General features: G+C 44.6%; 1 protein-coding gene and 1 pseudogene across 1 annotated transcript; both read right to left on the bottom strand.

Annotated features, from left to right (window-relative positions):
- Positions 1–16537: 16537 nt before the first annotated feature.
- On the bottom strand, positions 16538–17707 carry LOC147977248 (uncharacterized). The gene is made up of 3 exons (XM_087519936.1): positions 17627–17707; positions 17374–17517; positions 16538–16996 (listed from the first exon to the last, which is right to left on the bottom strand). The coding sequence occupies exons 1-3, from the start codon at positions 17705–17707 to the stop codon at positions 16538–16540; spliced, it is 684 nt and encodes a 227-aa protein (XP_087376062.1).
- Positions 17708–18337: 630 nt separating this feature from the next.
- On the bottom strand, positions 18338–23809 carry LOC147977249 (uncharacterized; annotated as a pseudogene).
- Positions 23810–27347: the final 3538 nt, after the last annotated feature.

The following is a 27347-nucleotide window of genomic DNA, read 5'->3' on the forward strand; positions in this document are numbered from 1 at the left end:
AAGCACGCGATCACCGGTGCGCATGGCGGGCTTCTTCCGGTGATCTGCCTCGCCTTTGAAATGCTTGCCTTTCTTTCGACATTGATGGTTGGTCGGAAGAAATCGACGATGGCCCAGGTACACATTCTTCCTGCATTTGTCCAGGTATATACTTTCAGTGTCATCTAAACAGCGCGTGCATGCGTGGTATCCTTTGTTTGTCTGTCCTGAAAGGTTACTGAGAGCGGGCCAATCGTTGATGGTCACGAACAGCAACGCCTTAAGGTTAAATTCCTCCTGTCTGTGCTCATCCCACGTACGTACACCGTTTCCATTCCACAGCTGTAAAAGTTCTTCAACTAATGGCCTTAGGTACACATCAATTTCGTTGCCGGGTTGCTTAGGGCCTTGGATGAGAACTGGCATCATAATGAACTTCCGCTTCATGCACATCCAAGGAGGAAGGTTATACATACATAGAGTCACGGGCCAGGTGCTGTGATTACTGCTCTACTCCCTGAAAGGATTAATGCCATCTGCGCTTAAAGCAAACCATACATTCCTTGGGTCCTTTGCAAACTCATCCCAGTACTTTCTCTCGATTTTTCTCCACTGCGACCCGTCAGCGGGTGCTCTCAACTTCCCATCTTTCTTTCGGTTCTCACTGTGCCATCGCATCAACTTGGCATGCTCTTCGTTTCTGAACAGACGTTTCAACCGTGGTATTATAGGAGCATACCACATCACCTTCGCAGGAACCCTCTTCCTGAGGGGCTCGCCGTCAACATCACCGGGGTCATCTCGTCTGATCTTATACCGCAACGCACCGCATACCGGGCATGCGTTCAGATCCTTGTATGCACCGCGGTAGAGGATGCAGTCATTAGGGCATGCATGTATCTTCTCCACCTCCAATCCTAGAGGGCATACGACCTTCTTTGCTGCGTATGTACTGTCGGGCAATTCATTATCCTTTGGAAGCTTCTTCTTCAATATTTTCAGTAGCTTCTCAAATCCTTTGTCAGCCACAGCATTCTCTGCCTTCCACTGCAGCAATTCCAGTATGGTACCGAGCTTTGTGTTGCCATCTTCGCAATTGGGGTATAACCCTTTTTTGTGATCCTCTAACATGCGATCGAACTTCAGCTTCTCCTTTTGACTAATGCATTGCGTCCTTGTATCGACAATGACCCAGCGGAGATCATCATCATCGGGCACATCGTCTGGTTCCTCTTGATCTTCAGCAGCTTCACCCATGGCAGCATCATTGGGCACATCATCGTCTGGTTCCTCTTGATCTTCACCAGCTCCCCCCGTTGCAGCATCACCGTATTCAGGGGGCACATAGTTGTCATCGTACTCTTCTTCTTCGCCGTCTTCCATCATAACCCCTATTTCTCCGTGCCTCGTCCAAACATTATAGTGTGGCATGAAACCCTTGTAAAGCAGGTGGGAGTGAAGGATTTTCCGGTTAGAGTAAGACCTCGTATTCCCACATTCAGTGCATGGACAACACATAAAACCATTCTGCTTGTTTGCCTCAGCCGCATCGAGAAACTCATGCACGCCCTTAATGTACTCGCGGGTGTGTCTGTCACCGTACATCCATTGCCGGTTCATCTGCGTGCATTATATATAATTAAGTGTCCAAATTAATAGAAGTTCATCATCACATTAAAACCAAAGTGCATACATAGTTCTCATCTAACAACATATAGCTCTCCAGAGCATCTAATTAATTAAACCATACATTGAAACTATGTAAAACATTTCAATGCGAAAACAAATGCGATTATAATCGCAACCAAGGTAACAATTGATCCAACGGCATAATGATACCAAGCCTCGGTATGAATGGCATATTTTCTAATCTTTCTAATCTTCAAGCGCATTGCATCCATCTTGATCTTGTGATTATCGACGACATCCGCAACATGCAACTCCAATATCATCTTCTCCTCCTCAATTTTTTTTATTTTTTCCTTCAACAAATTTTTTTCTTCTTCAACTAAATTTAACCTCTCGACAAGGTCGGTTGGCATTTCCGATTCACATACATCCTAGATAAATAAAATCTATGTCACGTTGGTCGGCATAATTTTCATAAACAATAAATGAACCAATAGTTATAAAGATAATATACATACCAAATCCGAATCATAGACAGGACGAGGGCCGACGGGGGTGGATACCAAAACCATCGCACTATATAAGATGCAATAAAAATGTAAGAAAATGATACAAGTATCTATCTAAACATACAAGTAAGAATATTTTTCCTTTCAGAAAGAAGATAAGAACAAGAGGCTCACCACGGTGGTGTCGGTGATGAGATCGGCGCGGGTGATCGACGGCGGTGAAGACGGGGACGGGGCGTGACGGACCGCTAAATCTAGACAAATCTCGAGGAAAATGGAGGTTGGAGGTCGAGCTTCGAGAGGAGAAAGCTTAAGTATTGTGGCTCGGGCATTCCATCGAACACCTCATGTGCATAGGAGGTGAGCTAGAGCACCACAAAGCCCTCTCCCCCTCAGCCAGAAAAAACAGAGCACTGTGCTCTGCTCGCGGGCGGGGGGTATATATAGGCAATTCATTGGTCCCGGTTCGTGGCATGAACCGGGACTAAAGGGGAGCCTTTGGTCCCGGTTCAAGCCACCAACCGGGACCAATGGTGGTGGGCCAGGAGGGAGGCCCTTTGGTCCCGGTTCATCCCACCAACCGGGACCAAAAGGTCCAGATGAACCGGGACCAATGGCCCACGTGGCCCGGCCGGCCCCCTGGGCTCACGAACCGGGACCAATGCCCACATTGGTCCCGGTTCTAGGCTGAACCGGGACTAATGGGCTGATGCGGCCTGGACCATAGCCCTGTTTTCTACTAGTGCAAGAGTAGAATCCCGCAGATCTGCCCAGCTGCCGACGAGTCGCACCCACCACCGTGCCGACGGCAGACCAGCGATCAAGGCCCATGCATGGGCATAGATCTGGCCGCGCCGCCGCGAACCGATCCGGTCACGCTGCCGCCGTCCCTGGCGACCGCGACGCACCAGATCCCGAGACCTCCTGCCGCGGGGAAGCAAGGTCGCCGATGCGCCGCCACCACCCGTCGTGGCGTCTGGCCCGCCCGCCACGCTCTGGCCCGGGGGCGCTGTCCCGCGCCAGCCCCACCCGAGCGAGAGGGCCCGAGTCTCCGCCGCCGCCGGCGACGGCAAGGCTTCGCCTGGCCGCGCCCTTGGGCGGCGGCGAGGGAGGAGGAGGAGTGGGGGAGGTCCGGCCGATGGGATCTGGGGCCTCCCGGTCGCCCACGCGGGGGGGCGGCTCGGGAGGGTCGAAAACGTTTCTCTCAGGTTTATTTTGAAAACATCTCAACTTTCCGTGTGATAGTCATGAATATTATGGAATCCAAAGGTTTTGGGCTACAAAGTGGATTGTAGAGAGGACTGTGCGGCACGGTGCACCCACTGTTGGGTTAGGTTTTAGTGTGTTGTTCTGCATTATTACCGTGAACAACTAAAGAAGTTCAGACAACACTCTGTTTTTTGCATCGGTTATTCAAAACCGAGCAGATTTGTATAGATGGATGTAATCCCTCTTGGCGGGTTTACAAGGCTCAATGACCGAGTTTATCGTGAAAAATGTACATCTACAACATCGTATAAATCCAGTATGAAAATGTACCTCATGACTCATCTAGTGATATTGATTTTGTACTATAGATGTTAATATTTCCCCCAAAAAACTCGGTCAAACTTAATTAATGTTTGGGTTTACTTCTAGTATAAATAAAAGATAATTGCTAGAATTGTACCAGTTGATAATTAATGATAACTAATAATTTAAAAGTAGATGAAATCGTATAATCATAATCACTCCCGGCGCAAGGCACAAATAGCGCAAGTAAGGAAGATCAAACAGACCCAGGATACCGCATGAGTCATGGTCTATTACAATCCACTCGCTAGGTACCATGATTCTTTTCTAGTAGTGCCATCCCACAGCTAGAATCAGGCGCGACGCAAGCAGCTACAACACTAGGACACCGCCTAGTGCCAACATGCTCGACACCGGGCATGCACTCGACAAGGCACGACGTGCACAGGTCGCACGTTCACACTCTCTTATTGAACCAAAGCACACAAGTTTAGAAACTAATATCACACTCAACTCAAAAATAGGAAAAGGAATGAAGTGAAAATCAACACAGCAGGAACAGGAGGACACACCAGTTGATTTGAGCAATTAACCGAAATACTCCCTCTGTTCCATATAAAATATAATGTGTATAGATTTTTTGAAAAGCCAAACATTGCGAACTTTGACCAAGTTTATAAAGAGAAACTATTTATATCTACAATACCAATATATAAAATATGGAACTGCTTATAGTAAATCTAATAATATGTGTTTTGTTTTCTAGATGAAAATGTTTTCTCCAAAAATTTGGTCAAATTTTGTAAGGTTTAATTCTCGTAAAATATCTATGTGCGCTACATTATGGAATGGAGAATTAAACCAGGAGAACTCGGTTACGCGTGCCTGTGCAACAAGTCTTTTATTTCAAAGACCTCGGCGCCGGGGGGGGGGGGGGGGGGGGGGGGGGGGGGGGGGGCTGCGCGACGCGGGGGCTTGCGCACCGCCGGAGAGTAATCCATCCCGAGCATGTCTTGCATCACGGTGGCCGTGTCGCCCCGGTGCCTTGACGCCACACACGCCTCAGCCGTTCCCGGCCAGAAGCCGCCACTGTCGCTCGTGACAGGGCCAGCCTTCCCCGCGTCACTGACCACCACGTGATGTAGTCCTCCGGTGTCGTTGAGGCCATCTTTTGCGTTAAGCACCGCAGCTGCTGGAGCTGCATGCCAATGGGACTCGGGGTAAGTAACAACACAAACTAGGACGCATGATCTATATAGATTGGAGAGGAACTCACCGTGGCGAGCACAGGCAGCAGTGGGAAGCAGAAGCGTGAGCACCGAGGAGAAGAGCAAGACAACAAGGATAATAATGTTGGCACTACCCATGTTGCAGCTCGTGGGTGAACTTATCTTTTGTGTGCTATATATGATCAAGCACGCAGGAGTAGGGTTGATGAAGCAAGAACTACGAGGGGCCGTGCTTTTATAGGCAACATGATGGTAGCTGGATCAAGGTTGTTGTTTGGTCGCATCACCTTTTTCACAGAAAACAAATACACACAACAAAATGTTCTCGCACCTACCGAGCGCCAGCCCATGGTCGGCGAACCCATGGTGGCATTTCTATCATCCAACAGCACCCAGAGGGGAACATCGGTTCTCTCGGTACCAGCCTGCTAGCTTTCTTTGAGAAACCAAGCCTTGGAATTGTTTATGGTTGATCTAGTATGTCCTGATTGTGAGTGGAGAGTACCAACCCAAGCATCCAAAGAGTAGATGACTGGAGGAGAGGGGATTTATGGCACGCAGGGTCAGGGGGCACGCTGATTGTGTGCGCTGATCTGCGCCAAGATTCAGAAATCTGTTTATGTACGTAGTGTTTTCGTTTTGTAAAAGATTTGGTATATGTGTTTAATGCCATTGTATATCGAAGCCGTATACCTGTTCCTGTAGGGTCGTATAACTGTTCGTGTGGGGTAGCGTAATATACGATTAAGTGAATCTAAGATCTAACGTAGACAAATAACAGTGACAAGCAAAACGATTCATTCGGACAATTCATTCTGCTTTGCTTCTTGCTTTCTGTTTGTCCTTCTAGTTCGCTCTTATCCTAGAAGAAATATATTCCATCTACCGACTGAGAGATATGCTTGAACTAAGTTTAAACTGGTAATCAAAACCGGCATTGCATTAGTATATGCTGGAATATTCTATATATGAGGTGCAGTTTGGTTCGTTCATATTAGGAAATTGCTACTCATGTCTCAACATCCAAATAATTCATTATATTTTTTTTGGATCGTTGTGGGCTTGTGGTTAGTGGGTCTTGGTGGACGCGCAAACATAGCCATGGAGTACTTTTTTTTTGCGGGGTATAGCCATGGAGTACTTAATTTCATATTCAAACGGAGCAGATAACTATCAGTACGTCACATCTGACTCGGACTGGTAACAGACAAAAGTAAAGGTGTAGTTTGCGCTCCCGGTCCACATGGGAAACCCATCGATGACATGCATGCACCGCCGCATATTGATTCCCTTTAAAATTTGGAAGGTGGGTGTAGCCGTGAAGGAGATATTGAATTCAACGATGATCCACACAAATGAATTTGTCTATCTGAAGTTGCAAAGTTCTTCAAGGGAACGGCAAAACATCCCTACATGGTCTTGATTCTATGTCACCCATTTCCCACCCACCTAAAGAAGATATTATGCAACTGTAAGTACTACATTTGTGAACCATAAAAAAATCACAATAAATCGAAAGTCAAACAACCAATAGTTCCAACACAATACGATCGGCAATTCGGCACACATAATTTGATAAAAAAAGAAACTTAAAATGAATATGGCAGCTAATAGCTTTATTTGACAGCTGGAGCCATGAACAAAAGTTTAGGCATCCAAATGCTCACTCAAAACAGTCAAAAGAGACCCTACAGGATTTAAAGCAACAAGAATCAGTAATTCATAGTTGTAAATTTTCTCATAGAGTTTTAAACAGTTATTTGCATTAGAAATCATGGAACATACCAATAAAACTCTAATGATGCCTGGGCTTGTCCTATATATGTATTGTTTGAACCCCAAAAGCGTTGTTTAGTATTAATATGGATGTTAAGGTTTGTGAGCCCTTATACATGAAAGCGATAGCCTATGGTTTTATGATGAAGTCTGAGCATGATTTATTTTTTATTGACTACCTTATGTGTGTCACTCAGGAATGAGGAATGGTGTATTCCTCCCAATCTATTTCCCTAGGGGCATGCGAGTTATGCTTTGCTTCGAGGGCTACTGAAAATTTAACAATAAGTATTTGAGTTTTTTATCACTAATGTGAGTATATTGGAATGACTTGGCTACAATATTATGACTAGCCAAAATATAAGTTGATTATCCTTTCTCATATTTTAGGTGGGAAGTGGGCAAATAAACCTTTTGGTTTGCGGACTGCAGCGAGTCGTCGGCGATCGCTCCTGGCTCCTGCTGCTTCTGGACTGTGCTCGTCGCCAGCATTTGCGTCGCTGTAACCTGTAGCAGTGCAGCAATCAGATTTGTGGCTTCCTGCGAACTCCCTGTGGCTTCTAACCTTCTATGGGTTTGTGCGACCGCAGGGCCGAAGGCCCAGGGAGAAGCTTAATGCGAAAAATGATAAAAATTGGCCCTTTTGGCAAAGTTCAGCACAAAATGTACCCATTTTCAAAAACAAAACAAAAAATCATGACCCTTCCTGCATGACGCCCGCCCTCGGGACGCCAAGCTAGACTACATAACGCCTTGGTCAAGGGCGCCATACTAGTGAGCGCTGACTGCCACGTCAGGTTGATCTTCGATGTATGACGCCCCGGTCTAGTGCGCCATGGTCAGAAGCACGACGACCTGACATAGGGCGCCATACCCTTTCCCATAAGGCCACCACTAGCCAGCCCGAGCGGACTATTCTTCTTCATCCTCTCCATTTCTTTCCCCATCCAAGGCACCCCTCATTTCACCCCTCCCTCTCCACACTCAAATATTACGGATCTGAGCCGAAGACCGGTGGATCATGTTCTCCTTTGAATCCCCAAATCACAGTTTAAAAAAAATGTTCATGAAAAAATCAATAAATTAAAAAATAATAAAAGAAAAAGAAGGAAACAAGATAGCCAAAAAACCGAAAGAAAAATATATAGAAAAGAAAAAACTAGTTTAGGGAAGGTTCTAAAACCATCCCAAACCGCGGGAGGACACAAGAAAAGTGCATATGGGCCGGCCCATATGCTATGCTACACGGCTGGGGGAGCGCTCGAGGGGTGTGCATTTGCATGCTATCACCCGACCTGCACAGGGACTAGGAACCACGGAGGGTGATGTGAGTCTGGCTGTTAGCAGCACACCTCTCACATGGATCTATTGCTCATCAATTGGGATTACAAGCAATGGATTCACCAAGTTCTAGCCATTACAGGAGAGGAGAGGAGCACGAGAGGAAGAAGAGACATGAGCTCTGGAGGCTGAAGCCATACGGTTCCTAGTCAAGTTGTTCGTTGACACATCCTGTGTATTTGTAGTTGCTCCCTCTCGTGGCCTCAGTTCAGCCCATGGCCAAGCCGAGACGAGAATAGTGTAGAACTGCACCCACCAGCCAGTGCTTCGGATGCACAAGGGCTTGTGGAAGGCTGCATGGCCTCAACAACCACCTCTGCAGCCTGCAGATGATGTGAGCCTGGGTCTGTCCCATGGACGAACAAAGGCTTGTCGAAGGCTGCACGGACTTAACAACCATGGACGTTGCATTAGTCTGGTCAAGAACCGACGGGCTGCAGCACCGTCGGGATGAGCCACCATGCCAGCCGCTGACCTGTAAGAAATAGCAGCATCAGCCTACCGCAAGCACAGAAAATTGGAAAAGAGATGACACTCACTGACAACTTTACCTATTCTGAATTTGCAAAGCAAATATTTGCGCAGCGGCGGTGCTGCATATCAAAACAACAGCGGTCAAGATGAGTGAATTGCAAAAAATATCGACACTTCAGGCAAGGTTTGCAGGAACCACACATTTACGGAATTGTGCTAAAAAGCACTAATTTTTTTCATAATATTTTTGCAAAAAACACTGGTTGCTCGTTTGGACCGTTTTAAGTGCGTTTATGGCATGAGGGGCCTGCATCCGTCGACGTGGCAGCACTGTTCAGACGGCAGAGCCGTTAGACGGCGTTACACGGCGCGCGCGCACCAGTTCAAGCCGGGCCACTGGTCTTCGAGCCGTTCCCCGCCCGGTCTGCTCCTCTCCCTCTCTTCCCCCCCCCCCCCCCCCCCCCCGCACTCTCTCCTCTCAGTCATGGCGACGGCTGGCGGCGCAGGCGGCGACTGCAGCGGGTCTGCCGACGTTGGAGACGATGGTCCACCGGTGGGAGATATATGCGGGAGCTCAAACCCTAGCGGGCCATCGGATACGAGAGCAGCCCCAGCCACAACCCCTAGCACTGTCTCGAATATGCGGCGGCAAGATCTTGGGCCAGGGCAGTGAAGGAGAATCCGACGGAGAGCCACCGGATTGCCTTGTCATTTGGCAGCGTTTAGTGAGTTCCCTCTTCCCTCTTCCTGTAGATCGATTCTAGGGTTAGGGTTAGGTTTTTTGGCACTGTTAATTGGTGCTCTCTTAATTGTGATTTAGTTGTGGTTGATTTGTCGTCACTATTAATGATGTAGTTTAGTGCTCTGTTGATTACACTATTTTAGTGCTTTGTTTTAGGAATTATGCATTTTTATTTACAGTACATTGGTGCTCTATTATTTACAGTACTTAGTGGTCTATTAATTAAAGCTATGATAATTATTTGTGTGTAGTTTGAATGATGATGTTTGGGAATTTAGAATGCACTTCCATGGCAGAGACAACTTGGAGAGATCAGTTTGCATTTCAGACATAACATATTACTCCCTCTGTTTTTGTTTACTCTGCATATTAGAGTTGACTAAAGTCAAACTTTGTAAAGTTTGACCAAGGTTATAGAAAAAAATATAAACATTTACCGTAACAAATCTATATGATGTGAAAGTACATTCAATAATAAATTTAATAGTATTGATTTGTTATTGTATATGTTAATATTTTTGTTTATAAACTTGGTCAAAGTTTATAAAGCTTGACTTTGACCAAACCTAATATGTGGACTAAATAAAAACGGAGGGAGTATAATTTGGTAGCCCTAATAGAGACAGAGGGGTAAGGTAGATGAATTGCTTGACCATATTCCTAACAAAGATCAGAATGTAGTGAACTTGACAGTGGTTAGGGGCACTGATCCAAGACCTACAGATTTGAACTCGGGCTATTTGTATGTGGAGCAGGTTCCTTTGAGCCAATTAGGAAAGAAACATGTGTATGTAGTAAATCCTTCTGGTGTTCTCTTAAGATCACCACCAAAAAGTAAAATACAGAGTCAGCCAGAGCCACTGCAGTTCTACCCCACACAGCAGAGCAGATGCTGCCATGGGTCAATGCAATGCAGCAGATCAGGATGAACTGGAGACATTAATGGATGTGAAGAGGAGAACAAAGATTGCCAAAATTAGGAAACATAAGATTGCAGCTGAGCATGTAAATAAGGCTAAGCAGAAGCTACCAATTCTTCTAACTGAAGACGATTCGGATCTGGATGCAGATGAGTACTATCTTCAGAGGCTTAATGAGATGAAGAGGCAAAGAGAGGATCCACTCATTCATTTTGATGGAGACATTGATGTGGATGAAGTGTATGAGGAAGATGAGGAAGGGCAGCATGTGGAGGTGGAGCAAGAGGAGCAGGTGGAGCAAGATGAGCAGGTGGAGCAGCAAGAGGAGCCTACAAAGAAGAAGAAAGCTAGAAAAGGGCCAACACAGAGGTCACATTCTAGCTTGGAACAGAGATTTGAGGATGTTTGGGCACCATCATCAGATGAGGAGGCCGATCTTGGTATTTTGAAGCAGGAATATGATGATGGAGCTGAGGAACTACATTTTGTTATGCCCAATGGAAGGAAGAGCAGATCAGTGAGATCTTTGCCAAGGAACTGGTACAGTGAGGAGAGAGAGAACCCAGAGGAACAGCTTTGCAGAAAACTTTGTTTCCTCAATGTGTATCAGTTTAGGAGAGCAATTCAGACATTGCACATAACTCAAAATAGGAATTATGAGTTCCACAGAAACTGCAATGAAAACATCATAGTTGTGTGCACAAATGCAAAATGCCCTTTCTTTATTGCAGCTTTTGTTGTTGCAAATGAGACTACTTTTTGCATAAGGAAGGCAAATTTTGTGCACACATGCCCAGCAGTAGGAGAGAACACCAAGGTCACTGCAAAATGGGTTGCACACCAGTGTGAGGCAATTATGAGAGTTGATATTGGGACACCAGTCACCATAATAATGTAGACACTGAAGAAGAAATATGGAGTAGAGATCTCCACCCATATGGCCTACAGGGATAGGAAGCAAGCATTGAAGGTTGTCCAAGGAGATCAAAGAGGACAATACACTAGAATAAGAGATTATTTGCAGGCTGTGTTGGATACAAACCCAGGCTCTAGATGTGTTGTGACTACTAGGCATCTACCAGAGCACCCAAGAAAAAACCCTAGGTTTCATGGCCTCTTTTTCTATCTAAGTACTTGCAAAGATGGGTTTTTGAATGGATGCAGGCCATTCATAGGTACATTGTATTTACTAACTTGTGAATTGTTTATGTGCTCACATTACATACACTATCTTCTCACAATTGTAAGCTTTGCAGGGGTAGATGGTTGTTTTATCAAGCTGTCAACAGGTCAACAGATCCTTGCTGCAACAGGAAGGGATGGAAACAATAATATCTACCCTATAGCATTTGGAGTTGTTGACAAAGAGGACAAAGATAGTTGGACCTGGTTCTTAACACAGCTTAAAGATGCACTTGGTGGAGAAAGTGGGAAGTTTGGTTATTATACCATCATCTCTAATAGGCAGAAGGTAAACTTCTCTTCTCATAGTTATACCATATTGCCATTGTTTCATATGCACATTGCTCTAGCTTTATTTCATAGGACCACTACTTAGCTTTATTTCCTATTGTTTCAAACAGGGGCTTTTAAATGCAATAAACCATGTTTTTCCCTATTGTCCCCAAAGATTCTGCCTTAGATATATCTATCAGAATTTCCAAACTGCTGGTTTTAGAGGTGATGAATTAAACAAACACATGGATGCAACTAGCTACTCTTATACTGAGAATGAACATCTTGATGCAATGAATGCTTTGAAAAGAGAGTGTAAGGCTGCTTGGACATGGCTTCACAAAATACCTGTTCATACTTGGGCTAGGAATGCTATGGATTTTAATTGCAAAACTGACCTGGTTGTGAACAACTTCAGTGAGGTGTTTAACAAAATGATATTAGATGTCAGAGGCAAGCCAATAGTGACCATGATAGAAGGAATTAGGACAAAACTGATGGTTAAATTTAATAAGAATAGAACTAAGACAGAGACATCAAATTGGGAGATTTGCCCTACCTATGCTAAAATGTTAGAGGAGACAAAGTACTACTAAAGGTGGTGCCGGACTTTGATGGCTGGTCCTAACATTTACCAAGTTACTAGTGGATAAAACACCTACTCAGTGAACTTGCTGAACATAACATGTGGATGTAGGAAATGGGATATGACTGCTATGCCTTGCAATCATGCACTTTCTGCAATAGCGAAAGCTAAGTTGCGGCCTGAGGACTTTGTGGCTGATTTCTTCAAAAAGGAAATGTATAAAAAGCATTTGCACATATCATATTTCCTGTGCCTGGTCCAAACCTGTGGCCAAGGACAAGAACTCAACACATAGAGCCTATAGTATTCAAAGACAAGGTTGGGGAGCAACAAACAAAAAGGAGGAAAACCCAATTTGAGAAGCCAGCACCAAGAGATACATCTAGGATGGCATCTATTACTTGCAACAACTGCAAACTTGTAGGGCATAGATACAATGTTTGCTCCAAGCCCCTCAAGCCAGCTCTTGCTATGAGAATAAACCAGCATCATGTTAGTTAGTGTAGCACCTCAATTCTCTTTATTTTGTCTCCATTGTAACTCACAATCCTTAATTGTTTTTGAAATGCAGACAAATAGGTCACAGGCTTCTACTTCAACAACAAATGCATCTACAGGTGTTGCACCACCAAGGAAGAGGTCATCTTCATCTAATGCTGCACCACCAAGGAAGAGGCCATCTCCATCAACTACTGCTCCTACACCTGCTGCCACTACACCTTCTGCTCCTCCAAGGAGGTCTCCCAGGAAGAAAGCTACACCTGGTACCACTACACCTTCTGCTCCTCCAAGGAGGTCTCCCAGGAAGAAATCTACCACTACTGGTACAGCCTCTACCTCTGCTGCAGGAAATAGGTCAACTTTTCAAGCTCCAAGACAGAGTGGAAGAAAAAGGACTGTTTCATACAAGTTGAAAGAGTACTTCTATGCTTTTGGTAACTAGTTGCCTTTGTCTTTGTTGGCTTGTGATGCCTTTGTGTTGGCTGTGAGAACCTATGATGCCATTGTTGGCTTTGAACTAGATTATGCCATTGTTGGCTTTGAACTAGATTATGCCTATGTTGGCTTTGAACTACATGTTGCCTTTGTTGGCATTGAACTAGACGATGCCTTTGTTGACTTTGAACCTATGATGCCTTTGTTGGCTGTGAGAACCTATGTTAAATGTCTTGGATGTTTATCGTAAATGTTGCCTTGGATGGATGTGAGAATCTGACAATGTTGGCTGTCTTGGATGTTTATGTTAAATGTTGCCTTTGGATGGACTAGATGTTGAGTTTGTTGGTTGTGATGCTGGTGATTCTGGTTGTTTATTATGCTACATGGTGATGATGATGCTTACTATGATTCTAGGGTCCCTCAACACTACTAGGGAAAAGGCTAGCAGCAGCGCGGGTTTTAGGTCTATCAGTAGCGCGGGGACCGGCGCTACTAATAAGGCGCTACAGCTAACACGTAGCAGTAGCGCGTGCTCACCAGCGCTACTGCTACACAAGTGTAGCAGCAGCGCTCTTAGTGGAAGCTCACTGCTGCTAATAGCTATAGCGTGCTTCTCCTGTACGCGCTACTGCTACTACCGCGCTGCTGCTACCTTTTCTCCACTCACTACTGCTAATTTTAGTAGTTTTTTGGCATATTTGTTTTGTATTTGAACAGGCTTTATAGAAAAATCTTTAGCACATACAAATGTCATCATGATACACATACAAATGTCTGCGAGACCAGAAATGTAATCATAGCATATACATACAACTAGTCTCATCATAATCATCATCCAACGTGGTATCTTGTCATCATCTCGAAAATAGCGATACATGCAAGTCTCGAATACTTGCAACTAGAATGTCATCCATCTAAACAAAGGTATACGCGAGAAGATCTATCACTCTGAGTGAGAGCGGAACTATGCAGTACATGAGGTGGCGGTTACGAGTCCTCTCTCGCGCTAGCGTGAACCTCAAGTAACTAGCTTCTCCTTCTTGTCTGCTTTTGAAGCCTTTATGGCTGGCGCCCGAGAACCCATTCACTTGCGCCTGACACTCATGCCACTCGTTGTACACCCCTGGAACCTTCCCTTTGTACACGACATAGCAGTTCCATCTCGCCATCAAGAAACTAGGTACCTGTTAGAGATGCATGTTCATGAAGAGGATGTACAATCATATATATGCAACAAAATATACTAGAGCAACACCGAAAAAGAAAGGGTTAGCAACTAGATGCAACATACAGTACGCAAATTAATTAACTAGAGGTACGCACGTCATCGTACGCAAACTAACAAAGTAGCGTTACGCAAGTTCGGCAGGGATCGTGGACATCACAAAGTTTCATCGCTACAAATAGTATACAAGTTCAACCGACACATATCATCATCATCGGCATCATAAATCACTAGAAGTTCCATCCTTCCATATCATCGAGGATGGACCCTAGCTTCTTGAACGGCGTGAGGTCTAGACGTTGCATGCCTATGCGAGTTCGGACGTCAGCTCGCGATATAGGGCCGTGGTGGAACGTCCCCTTCTCATCGACGACTTCTTTCATGATGATTGTCGCAATGTCGCTTTGGATGCGAAAGAAGTCATCTCTAAGTTTATAATCCGCTTCTTCATGAGATTCTAGCCACTTGTGGATATGATCATCATTTCTGCTTCTCATGCGAAGCTTTTGGTGATCCGTGTTAAACTGAATCATGAGATGGACGATGTAGAATCCATCCTTCTTGCTTGATTTTGGGACATGGATGCAGGAGAAGTTAGTTTTATGCGCGAAACCCATCTTCTTGTTCCTTTGTTTCCTGATCTGCATGTGGCCACCTCTAAAGCTGAAGCCTTTGAGAGCATCATCTAGAATATTCATTATGTGGGTGTAGTCTTTTTTCTCATAGTCTCTGGAAGGGTCAAAATACACGGCGTGGGAGACTTGCGAGTAAAGAATGATAAGGACGGCGCGCCCGTTGCTGCGGGGAAAAGACACCTCAAATTATTCCCCATAGAGAGAAAAGGAATGATTGAAATATATGAAAGGGTTGTTCGGAACTGACTTACTTTGGATGATAAGGCACGAGGACAATTTCCCGGTCCTTATTCTGTACCACGAAGTTTTGGAGGTAGTCCCTAGCAGTTTCACGTTGAAAGTCGCCGAGACTCAAGAAAGACTCGTTCATGTAGTACGGATCCGCCACACAGATTTGCAAGACTTCTTCACTCTTCATGACGGAGCTCATATATAGCGCAAAAAGGCGGACGATTGTAAAATCGAGCCGCCTTGTCAGAAACATCTCAAAGATATGGTCAAACCGCAGGAAGAACACCTCCGCGGGCCGTGTCTCGACGTAGCACTTCCCCTCAGGCACACGAGCCGCGTATGTTGGATATCCTGGATCCTTTGAGGCTAGTAGAGTGAGAGAGGGAGGATGTGGGAGGTAAGGAAAGGGGAGGAGAGGAGATGGGGAGGGGGAGGTGGAAAAAGGTGGTGGGTGTTGCGTCTTAGCAGTAGCGCGGGAGCAAAAGCGCGCTGCTGCTAAGAGCGTAGCAGCAGCGCGCTTTTCTATCACGCGCTACTGCTAAACGGGCCAACCGTGTGCACAATTTCAAAATTAGCAGCAGCGACGTGACAAAAAAGCGCGCTACTACTATGGCGTTAGCAGCAGCGTGCTTCCTGACGCCGCGCTACTGGTAAACTTAGGTCGTTGTGTACTGTCGGTGGATTTTTGTAGCAGCGCGGTTTAAGCATCACGCGCTACTGCTAAGTTTGCACCAGTAGCGAGCTTTCCTTAGCCGCGCTGCTCCTAATTAGCAGCAGCACCTCTTTTTATGCCGCGCTGCTGCTAAGATTCTGTGTATAAGGTTTTCCCTAGTAGTGCAACGTCGAAAAACCCACCAAAGTGATTCTAGGGTCCCTCGACGTCAAAAAACCCACCAAAGTGATTCTAGGGTCCCTCAACGTCGACAAAACCACCCAAGTGATTCTAGGGTCTCTCGGCGTCGAAAAACCCACCAAAGTGATTCTAGGTTCCCTCAGCGTCGACAAAACCACCAAGGGATTCTAGGGTCTCTCGGCATCGACAAAACCACCCAATTGATTCTAGGGTCTCTCGGCATTGACAAAACCACTCAAGTGAGTCTAGGGTCTCTCGGCATCGACAAAACCAACTAACAGCATCAAATTCAGCATAACGGGAAGATCCATACATAACCATAACTAATAAGTACCATATTACACGATAGTGCTTAATGCTAAATAGGTGCATTACATAACCATAATTCAGATATTACTAGATCATTCATCTAATAGTACTCATTACATAACCATAATGATACTACGCATCATCCCATAACCATGCTGGTGGTACTAAAAAGCAGCATATTACATTATACTGCTCATTCATCTAAGATGGCCTTGATCCCATTCAGCTTCACCTTCGTCTGCTCCACAACCTTCTCAAGCTCATTAATGCGGGCCTGCAACTTCATCTTCTCTTCAGCAAGCTTCAACTTCATGTTCCTAATGACATTGGCTTGAGCAACTGTCAGGTTCTTAAGCATGTCATACTTCTCCTGCAGCTTGCTCTCATCAGGTTTCTTCTGCATCTGACCTCTCTGTATCTGAGCCCTCTGCTCTTGGGCATCCAAGATGTCGTTGACGTCTTCAACCAACCTATCATAACTTGCCTGCAGCTTGATCTTCTGTTGTGTCAGATTGTGAACAACAAATGAGCTTGTCAGATTGTCCTCAATCTTGCTCCTCTTGCACTCTTCATACTCATTCCACAACTTGGTCAATGCATTCTCCATTGTACGTAGTGGATCAACCCATTCAACTAGCCCACAGTTTCTTCTCTCATGTAATATTAGTGTTGAACAAATAGATATGAGCTATATGACACAATGAGTTAAACAATTACAGTCCTCGCTAATCCACATGCTATAAAGTAACAAGTCTCAATCAGTGCTCCCAACCCTATGCACATACTGACATATAAAAAATGACCTCACTAACCCACCACTATCACAGAAAATACATAACTAATTAACAACCTAACTAACAGGCCAGATCTACTGACAACACTGTGCACATGCTCACATATAAACAATGACCTAACTGAGCAAGTAAGCATTGAGACCACATATTTAAACAACCTAACTAACACACGAGATCTGCTAACTATAAAATCAGTACTAAACAATGACCAAATTAGCACAAATTTGGCACATACCTTCACAGCACAAGCAAGGAACCTCCTGCCAGTATGGATGCCCTGGCCGAAAGCAACATGCCTCTCTGCTGGCAGGGAGTGTTCATTGCACAAAACGTCAGTTTCAGTGCCCTCAAAATTGGAGTCACCCATGGTATCAGGGATCTGCAGGTGCAAAGGAAAGCCAACCATTTGTAACAAAACTTCAGATCAAGCTCAACAGAAAAATCCCCAAATCCAAACCCTAACCCTAGCTCGAGCTCAAGCAACTCACCTTGATGATGCCCTCGTCTGAAGCTGAGTCAGCGTACTGGTGAGAGTTCTCGCTGCTGTCGTCATCAGACCAGGACACCATGGCGACGCGGCGGCGACGGCGGTCAGAGATGTGGGAGGGGGCAACGGCGGCGAACGAGCGGGAGCAGAGAGAGGGAGAAGGCCGAGAGAGAATGAGGGCTGGGGGTGGGCCTGCACTGCTTCGGGGGTGTTTGATCCGAGCGGCTTGAACCGGTGCACGCGAGCCGTGTAACGCCGTCTAACGGCTCTGCCGTCTAAACAGTGCTGCCATGTCGACGAATGCGGGGGCCTCATGTCATAAACGCACTTAAAACGGTCCAAGGCGAGCAACTAGTGTTTTTTGCAAAAACAATATGAAAAAAGTTAGTGCTTTTTGGCACAATTACGTAGATGTGTGGTTCCTGCGAACCTTACCTGAAGTGTCGATGTTTTTTGCAATTCACTCCGGTCAAGATAGACAATCTCATGCTCTGCACTGTCAAACAATTATCTGATTGTTACAGATAAACAAAACGATCTCCTTGGTAGCTCTTCCAGGGAAGTTGAACCGTGCAAAACAGATAGTTTTGATGTTTATCATTCCACAAATACATGTCACAGGAACCACATACATTCAGCGTTCATTCCATGATATATGTTACAGACCGTACGAAACAAATACATCAGGTGTATGGCCCAAGCAAATAGTAAACTACATGAGCACAATCTTGAACATTCGCCATCCAACTCCAGGTGTATCACCCAAGCAAGACCAGATCTGCATACATGTATTTGGTTAGAAATTGGAAGCAACTGCAGTTGATGCAACAGGAATCCTTCCTATGTCAGTTTCTTAGGAAGGAGGCATGTGCTGATTAGCAGAGTACTCTAATATAGCTTAAGAACAAAGTTACACAAGCTGCTATAGTACATTGCAGCTTGGAGGCAATATACACAAAATCGTAGCAGGACGTAACAAGCGAACTCTATCTGTTTTTGAAAACATATTACATATCATGGTAAATAAGGAGTGCTCGTAAATAGAAGGCTCGGGGCCATCAACATCAACTTAGAGGTTCTTATTTTGAATAATTTCATTCAATTGAGTGGATGACGTACAGGTGCAAAGAAGATTACATATGAAGAGCAAGTGTGAAAGCCATTTTCTCTGCCAAGATATGGAGCTATAAATATTAGCTTTCGAAACTACTCCCTCCGTTTTAAATATAAGCCTTTTTAGATATTCCAACACAGACTACAAACGGAGTAAAATGAGTGAATCTACACTCTAAAATATGTCTATATACATCCGTATGTAGTTTTTATTGAAATATCTAAGAAAGATTTATATATTTAGAAACGGATGGAGTAGTACGTAATATATGCAAACGGAGGTATGGTAGAGAGCAAAGGAACCATGTGGACGGACAAGAGATTCTCTACCCGCAACAACTGCATTCAGACGGCAAAGACCAAAGCTCAGATGGCTCAGCTCTTCATGGTAGCCGGTGAGAAGGTCGACGGTGGAGAAGATCAAGGTTCGTGTGTCCAGCACCATCAAATGGTCACTCCATTTACAAGGCTCTGGCAAAACAGGACATTTCCCTCGATGAGGGGGAGAGCGGAGACTCGAGAATGCACCATTGCATAGTTGTGGACGGGAAGACAAAGAACATGAGCTTCGTCGCCCATCTGGCTATGCATATCACCTTGAAGTTGAAGGGCTCTTCCTCGCCGTCGTCGCTGGTGGCAGGAGCAAGCACGCGCTCGAATTCTCAGGTATGGTTGGAAGAATCACATATATGCCGGACAAGGGATCACAGACGGCGCGGTGGAATCCCGCGGCGTTGCAGCGCTCCTGTTTGGCCCACGCAAGGCGGGCACCATCGTCATGGCGAATGAGCCTCCTCAACATGTAGTCCCTTCTTTTTTCAGAGATATCCGTGTGGTCCATGAGGATGTTCATGTAGGTGCCGCGGGGGTGGAGGGAGATCCAATCGACGAGGACGCGACTGTTGCGGATGTTGTGGGGGTGCCAGCGGGGACCTTCCTTGCCGTCCTGGACGCTCGGCTGGGAGGATGAAGAAACGACGGCCGGGAGGAAGGAGAAGTCCGTGGCGTTGGGGGTGAGCGGGGCGGAGGGGTGTGGCGCCTCGGCGGGGTAGAATCTGCGTAAACATGTTGTAGAGCATAGGCTTTGGGACACCCTTTATCTAGCCATTTATTTTTGCATCACGATTCATGCGAGTACATTTGTCTTTTTTTTTCTCCCATATAGAGCAATATATGAACTTCAAACTTGGCAACTCAACAAAACATTCTTACTAGAATGTGGGAAAAAACTTTCGGAATTTTTCATGCAATGTAAATACTAAAAAATACATTTTTTAATACTAAAATATAATTTTGTATATTTATGTTTGACAAAAAAATCTGAAAGTTTTTCCCCACATTCTAGTTAGAATGTTTTGGTGTCTTGCAAAGTATGAAGTTCATATGTTGTTCTATTTTGAAGAAACAAAAAAAAAAGAAAATCTGATGTATCAAGTTAGTTGTCTAGGATAAGGGGTGTCCAGAAACCCGAGCTTTAAAAATTCACGTCCGTAGAATCTGGCCGCGTTCATGAAGCCGAGGAGGGAAGAAACGGCGGCGGAAAGCCCAGCCCTTGATGACGCGACGGAAAGGTAGACCTGCGAATAGTTTGGATTCAAACTAAGGCCTCCTTTGGTTCATAGGATTGAAAAATCATAGGAATAGAAAAGTCATAGGAAATGAGATGACATGCATCTCAAATCCTATGCATAGAAATAGAAAAAGAGATGCCTTTTGATTCACACCATGGGATTTTTTCCATTGAGTCTAGGCTAATGTTTATTTTCCTATGAAATGTGGAGGATAGAAAGAATTCCTCCATAGGAATAGGATTTCATTCCTACAAACCAAAGAGCTCTGAAGGAATTTTTCCTATAAAAATCCTATCCTATGAAAATCCTACAAATTCCTCCAAACCAAAGGAGGTGTAAGATTGGTTTGGTCTGGACAGAGAGAGAACGATTGGTCTCAATGGGCGACGGCCGCCGCAAGGGATCGCTCGGCTGCCGCTGGATGGAGCTCTCTCTCTCTCTCTCTCTCCATCGACCAAAATGTCGCTGCCGGTTAGGCTGGTCATAGTGGGAAGTAACTTATACTAGTGTCATGCATATGACACTAGTTTAAGTTACTATCTTCATAGTGCAAAGTAATATAGTAGTAGTGTCATAGAGGACTTCATTAATTAACGTGTAGACTCATCTTGTTTTGGAAAGCGCTATATTACAATAACATATTATGTTACCACTTCTCATTAACTACATACCACATAAGACTGCTCACAGTGGGGAGTAACATAGAGTAGTAACATATAAGTGATATCATGAAAGAGTTTATTTATTAGGCTATAGACTCATTATGCATTGAAATGTGTGATGTTACAGTAACTAGCTAAGTTACCACAAACCCCTCTCTCCTTATTAATTAGCTGCCACATAAGCAATCTTGTATTGAAACGTGTGATGTTACTAGTTAAGTTACTCCCATTGTGACTAGTCTAAGACTGGTCACAATGGGGAGGAACTTAGGAGTAACATCACACACTCCAATACAACTTTGCTTATGTGGCACATATTTAATGAAGAGAGAGGTGCTTGTGGTAACTAGCTAAGTTATCGGAACATCACACACTCCAAGAAACAATGAGTCTATAATCTAATAAATACATCGTTGCATGACACTACATAGATGTTCCTACCCACTATGGAGGTAGTATCATAGTCTAGAAAAATGTGTAAGTTACTAGCTTATGTTTTTGCCCATTGTGACCAGCCTAAGCAAAAATTTGTCGAAGTGCGCTATATTACTCCCACTATGACTAGCCTTACCAAACACTGCAACTTGTTGCCCGCCGCCCCGCCTACATGGCAAAAGGCCGCATACATGGGTGCTACGCAGCAGTGCACCCGAGGCTTGCCGGCGTGTCTGCAGCGGTGGAGCCAACGTATAGTTGTTGGGTTCACTTGAACCCAACAAACTTGCTTCGTGGGTGCGCGTGCCTGACCTGAACCCAGTAAAAAATCCTGACTGACCCCATCAAATGACGTGAGGTGTCAATGCAAACAGCTAAGCCAAGGGTAAAAGCCCACGCGGGCAGCCAGCCAGGCCTAAGCTGTGATTAGTCACTTACTTTGTACTCACCCTAAAAGAAAAAAACATACTCTGTACTCACGTTTTTGTTAGCAACCTAACAATTTCTCTCTTGCACACAATTTCGGGTAGCAAATAGGAATTACAATCTCTGGATATAAGAATTGGGGAAAAGAAGGAGGAAGGGAAGAGAGCCGCCGCCGGTTCGTGCCGTGATCCACTGAATGAGTAAACGTTGCCTTCTCCCTGATACTTGTATTCTGCAGCGCTCAATGGTCCCCCGATGGGCCAAGCACATGTACCGGCCCGGGGGCAAGCCCACGTACCAGTCAGGAGAGGGCTTTGTTGTATATGCGTATACACACGCACGCAGCCGCACGCCTTGTGAGTAGTCGTTTGTTCGTTTTCCACTTCGCATCTCACCTCTCGTCAATTCGCGTTCTTCGGTCACTGCACCCAGCGGCAACAATTTTAGCTCCAAATTTAAGGTTAGACTAGTAGGACGCCCGTGTGTTACCACGGGCTAATAAAATTATATATAGAAAAAGTGTCGATTAAATAAACTATAATTCAACATGTGTACGTTACATGCGACTTATAATTTTATTGCTATGAATACCTGTCATTCTAATACTACCCCTTTCCGATTTATTAGGCCCACACGTATCCCTAGATCAATGATATTTTTTCAACATAATGCAAGTTATATTTTACAAAACTTATACCATCAGAAACTTCAAATGTCCTATTTTCAATGGTACAACTTTTTTCATGTATAATCCATATTACAGTAGTAAAATTACCGACCCTAGAGATACACGCAGGACCTGAAAAGGAGGTAGCACTTTCTCGACGTCCCATATGCAAACACAATGTGTATTGAAAGGATAGCATATTTTTTTGACATTCTGCACGTAATGAAAATGCAATTTGTTTAAAGTGTATGTATGTCGGTGAGTTCTCAAACTCAAAAACCACGTCTTAGGGTTAAGTGAGTTCATTATGAATGTCTAGCAAATGTGAGACATATAGAAATAAATTGTAAAATATTGCCAAATGTAAGACACATAAAAAAAAGGACAATTATATGTGTGTTATTGTCAAATGGGTGAATTTTCAGTCCTCCAGTTAGGGTCTCAAACGAGTCGAGTTCAAACGAGTTGGTCTAGCTCAACTTAAACTTAAATTCAAGCGAGCTCAAACAAAGTGAAGTTCAAAGTCGAGTAATAGAAAATGGCTTGTACTCAGCTTGTAACAACATCTAGCTAATTTTAAGCTAAATAAGATGATGAAATACGATATAATATAAAAAATAAAAATTAAGTACTGTCTGTTTTCAACGAAAGAGGCTCTAGTTTGAGGGTTTTTCTGCTTTTTTTCTCTCTCGGCCGATCATGCATCGAAGCGTCCACAGTAGACAAGTAAAGGAAATGACTGAATAAATAGCATAAAACTATTATTTTACAGGCTAGGGTTCCAAAAAACTACAAGTTTTTATTTTTTTTCTCAGATAACTACCAGGCGAGCGGTCGGCTGTTTCAAAAAACCCAAAACATTCGTTGCTAGCGATTTAAACTGTTTTATGACAGGTCGGGCCCACCCCTATACACTCCGTTTGTTTGACCGTTTTGTTTGACTGTTACCTTACATGTGGGACCCACATGTAAGTTGTCTCTTCTTCCTCTATCTTCTTTTCACTCCTCTGGCTCTTTCTTCTTCCTCCCCCTGCCCAACTACCCCCACTCGCCAACGGCCACCTCCACCATCCGTCTCGCGCTAAGACAAGGACGACGGCGGGAACGAAGGCCGTGCGGAGGAGCAGCTGCAGCGCAGGAGAGCATGGGTCGCTGCCATCCGTGCGCCATGGCCAGGAGCGCGCCCGCGGCACCCAGGAGCAAGGGTCGCCGCCAACTGCGCGAAGGAGAATCGGCCGCCACCAGCTGGGGCAAGGAGCACGGGGCGGCACCAGCCGCGCCATGGCCCAGGGGCTCAGTCGCCGCGCCATGGTCGGGGGCTCAACCGCCGCGCCAAGGAGCACGGGCCACTGCGCGCCATGGCCAGGAGCAGCGGCAGCGGTCGGCGGGGAACCCAGCCACGTCTGTCGCCCGGCTCGTGCCGAGGAACGCGGCGGCCGAGCGGCCTCGTTTCGCCTTGCCGGCGAGCTACCGGCGTCGTCTGTGGGCGAGTTATCCTTAAGGGCCCGATTGCTTTTTTGAAAACATCCAAGGACCCGATTGCTTTTTCTAAAAACATCCAGGGACCTGATTGCTTTTTTCTGAGAACTTACAAGGGTTGTCTATAAATGTGTAAAAGAACATATTTTTATATTAGGATATGACAAAGGGACACTGACATGCGGACCTCACATGTAAGGTAACGGTCAAACTAACGGTTTTCTTACATGCGGGTCCCAACTGTCACAATCGCGATCAATTTTAAAGCACTCTATGATTAGGGTTTTTTAAAACAGCCGACCGCTCATTTGGTAGTTATCTGAGAAAAATTAAAAACCGGTAGTTTTTTGAAACCCTAGCCTGTAAAGTAGTAGTTTTATGCTATTTACTCGAAATGACTTCAGGAACACCGAACCAGTGCTGCTACTTACCTCAGAAAAAAAAACCAGCTAGCTGCTAGCTAGTCTGCTACTACCTCACTCAGCTCTGTCTCGACCTCTCCAGACTCTTCCTCCTCCCACCGCCCCTCGCTAGATCCGATCCAGCGAGCTCCGGCTGCCCGCTACCTTTTCCATAGGATGAGATCTCCAGGCCGACCTCCCTTACCCTCAGATGTCGGCCATGGCGAATGACGACGCGCGGACGGAGGAGACAACAGGTTGCGTCTTCCACTTGGGGACGAGGCCGGCGAAGCAGGGAGGCGGCGAGGCTGATAGAAGGGAATAGGGCGCCCCCTGGAAGTGGAGGCAGCAACCAGTGTCTTCCGCATGGGGACGAGGCCGGATGAGCTGGCGGAGGAGGCAGTAGCCGCGCATTCCTGCATGCGGACGAGGTCGAAGGAGCTCGCGGTGAGACTGGAGGGCAGCGCGGTGGAGAGGCAGCGATGCACGAGCATGAGACGAGGCATACATGATGGACAAGCTCGCCGCGTACACGATGGGAAAGCTCGTCGGCATCGTTATCAAGTACAGTGTTCAGCTGACAAAAAAATTAAATTTCGTCACGTTGTTCAGGAGGCAGATATCTTCGTTCATCAACTCGGATACCACCATGGCATTAGCATATTTTCCCTCAAACATCATACGGTTCTTTCCTTCCATAAGTGCGAGGCAACATACATAGAATTTGTGGCTAGGTGCTAGGTATCTTTGGAATTGGCCATGACCACAGCTTACGTCCATCATTTCTTGATGTTTGATTTCTAACCTTATATTCTCATAATCTCCAGGTTGGTAGAATCGAGCTCGCAAAAGGAGAAAGGGTGAGGCAGGCAGCACTTTCAATGATTTTGTCGCAAAAGGAGCAGACTTCATCACGGGGCCATCCTCTGCTCAGCACCCTATCTACTTTGAACGTACACCATCTTTAGATTACGTGATATATCTTCAATAGTGATCTCAATATATCCTTGAGGTAACGAATGAAGTCCTCCATTTTTGCAGATTCAGAGACCTGATATAGCTTCACTCATTCTCTTATATCTCTTATATCATTGAAGAATCAAGATCCCATCACAGACCACTTATCTATGATGTTATATACTTGAGAAAAGTATGTTTTTTGTCCCTCAACTTCCCACAAAGTATAGACTTGGTCCCTCAAGATTTTTTGATATACATTTGGTCCCTCAAGTCTCAAAACCGGATAAGTTTGGTCCTAAACCAGATTTTGAGCACGTTGACCGGTTTTGACCGCCACAAAACCGCATGGTGAACAGTAAATTCGAAAAAAAATAAAAAACATTCAAAAAAATCTGAAATTTTTTGGGTCGAATATGCTTACATGCGCAAGATGCGAACAAAATTTTGTGCTCTTTTGGCTCTCGAGGAGCTCGTGGGAAAAAACAAAAAATACATGCTTGATGAATAGTAATTCAAAAAAATCAAAAAAGAATTCAGAAACTTTTTGAGCTCCTCGAGTGTCAAAAGAGCACGAAAAGTTGGTCGCACCTTGCGCATGTAAGCATATTGGATCCCAAAAAATTTCAGATTTTTTTGTAGTTTTTTTAATTTACTGTTCATCGGACGGTTTTATGGCTGTCAAACCCGGTCAACGTGCTCAAAATCTGGTTTAGGACCAAACTTATCCGGTTTTGAGACTTGAGGGACCAAATTTATACCCAAAAATCTTAAGGGATTAAGTCTATACTTTGTGGGAACTTGAGGGACCAAAAACATACTTTTCTCTATATGCTTATACGACCTTAGCTAAAACCATAGTTTTTGCTTGTTATCCATGGTATGACACAACGAACGTACAAAGAACTTTACTAATCCGAAATCTTGCAAGTGATTGAGAGCTACAAAGAGAGCACACTCAATGTAGTTTGAAATAAGGACCCCTTCAAAATATCCTGCAAAATAGCTGGAGGTATATGACACAATAAAATCGGAGTAGTGATTCTTTAACTGAAAATACTTGTAATTTCACTTTGTTTTCTGCGGCCAGTTTCCTTCAGTAAGAGTTTTAGTGCAAGCAATAACCTTGGGACAAAACTGAATACTCAAAGCCATAATTTGAATGTACTCAACTTAAAAAAAACAGGGACCAGTAGAACAGAACTTGGTAACTGAAAAGTAGTTCTTATTCAGATATCCCTTTCCCTCTCACAGTCTAGGGGAGTCAATGATGTGATGATGGGGACTGGAACATGTGGAACATCTCTTATATCTGAGTTAAAATCAACCGAACCAAATAGAAGTTGTTGTTTCTTACATCTGGATTTTCTTCAAGATGTCAATTAGTGTAAAGGCTTCTCAAGTGGTATCTTCTTCTCACAGGCAAACAATTCTGTAAACATGGAGAGAGAATTGAGGAGAACTTAAAGAATCAAGTGCTTGACATTGTAACTATGGATAAAAGGTATGTCCTAAAAAACCATCATCTGTTGGGTTAATCATTTTCCCCCTCTATTACAAGTTCAACTACAAGTTTTTTTCTCGCATTTCATGTACTTTAAATAAGGAAATGTAGTTCATCAGACCAAACATCTGAAATAAAAAAATCATTTTATGCCCACCTTGAATAGAATATATCAACAGAAGTGGAATGCATATCCCAGATTCAAAGTTATTATTTTCTTTCTTGAGCTCTCCCCCATGCCTCCTTTGTAATACCCCTAAGAAAAGTATTGTGTTATATGGATATATTGTTCTCTCTTGTATTTTGTTTGCAAAAATGTCTGAAGTATACATCATGCATAGATATGAATTGTGTGTTTTCTTTTTACTGAACTATTACTTGTAGGTAAAGAGATAGGGGGATTGAGAAGCAACACTCGGTAATACTACATGGTAAAGAGATGACGAATATAATTTAAGGAAAACACCTTTTTACCCAGATCTTAAAAGGGTAGATATGTAGCTTTAT

The sequence above is a fragment of the Triticum urartu genome, chromosome 4A (assembly GCF_056163025.1).
Source record: "Triticum urartu cultivar PI428250 chromosome 4A, HENAU_Tu73, whole genome shotgun sequence".
Lineage (NCBI taxonomy): Eukaryota > Viridiplantae > Streptophyta > Magnoliopsida > Poales > Poaceae > Triticum > Triticum urartu.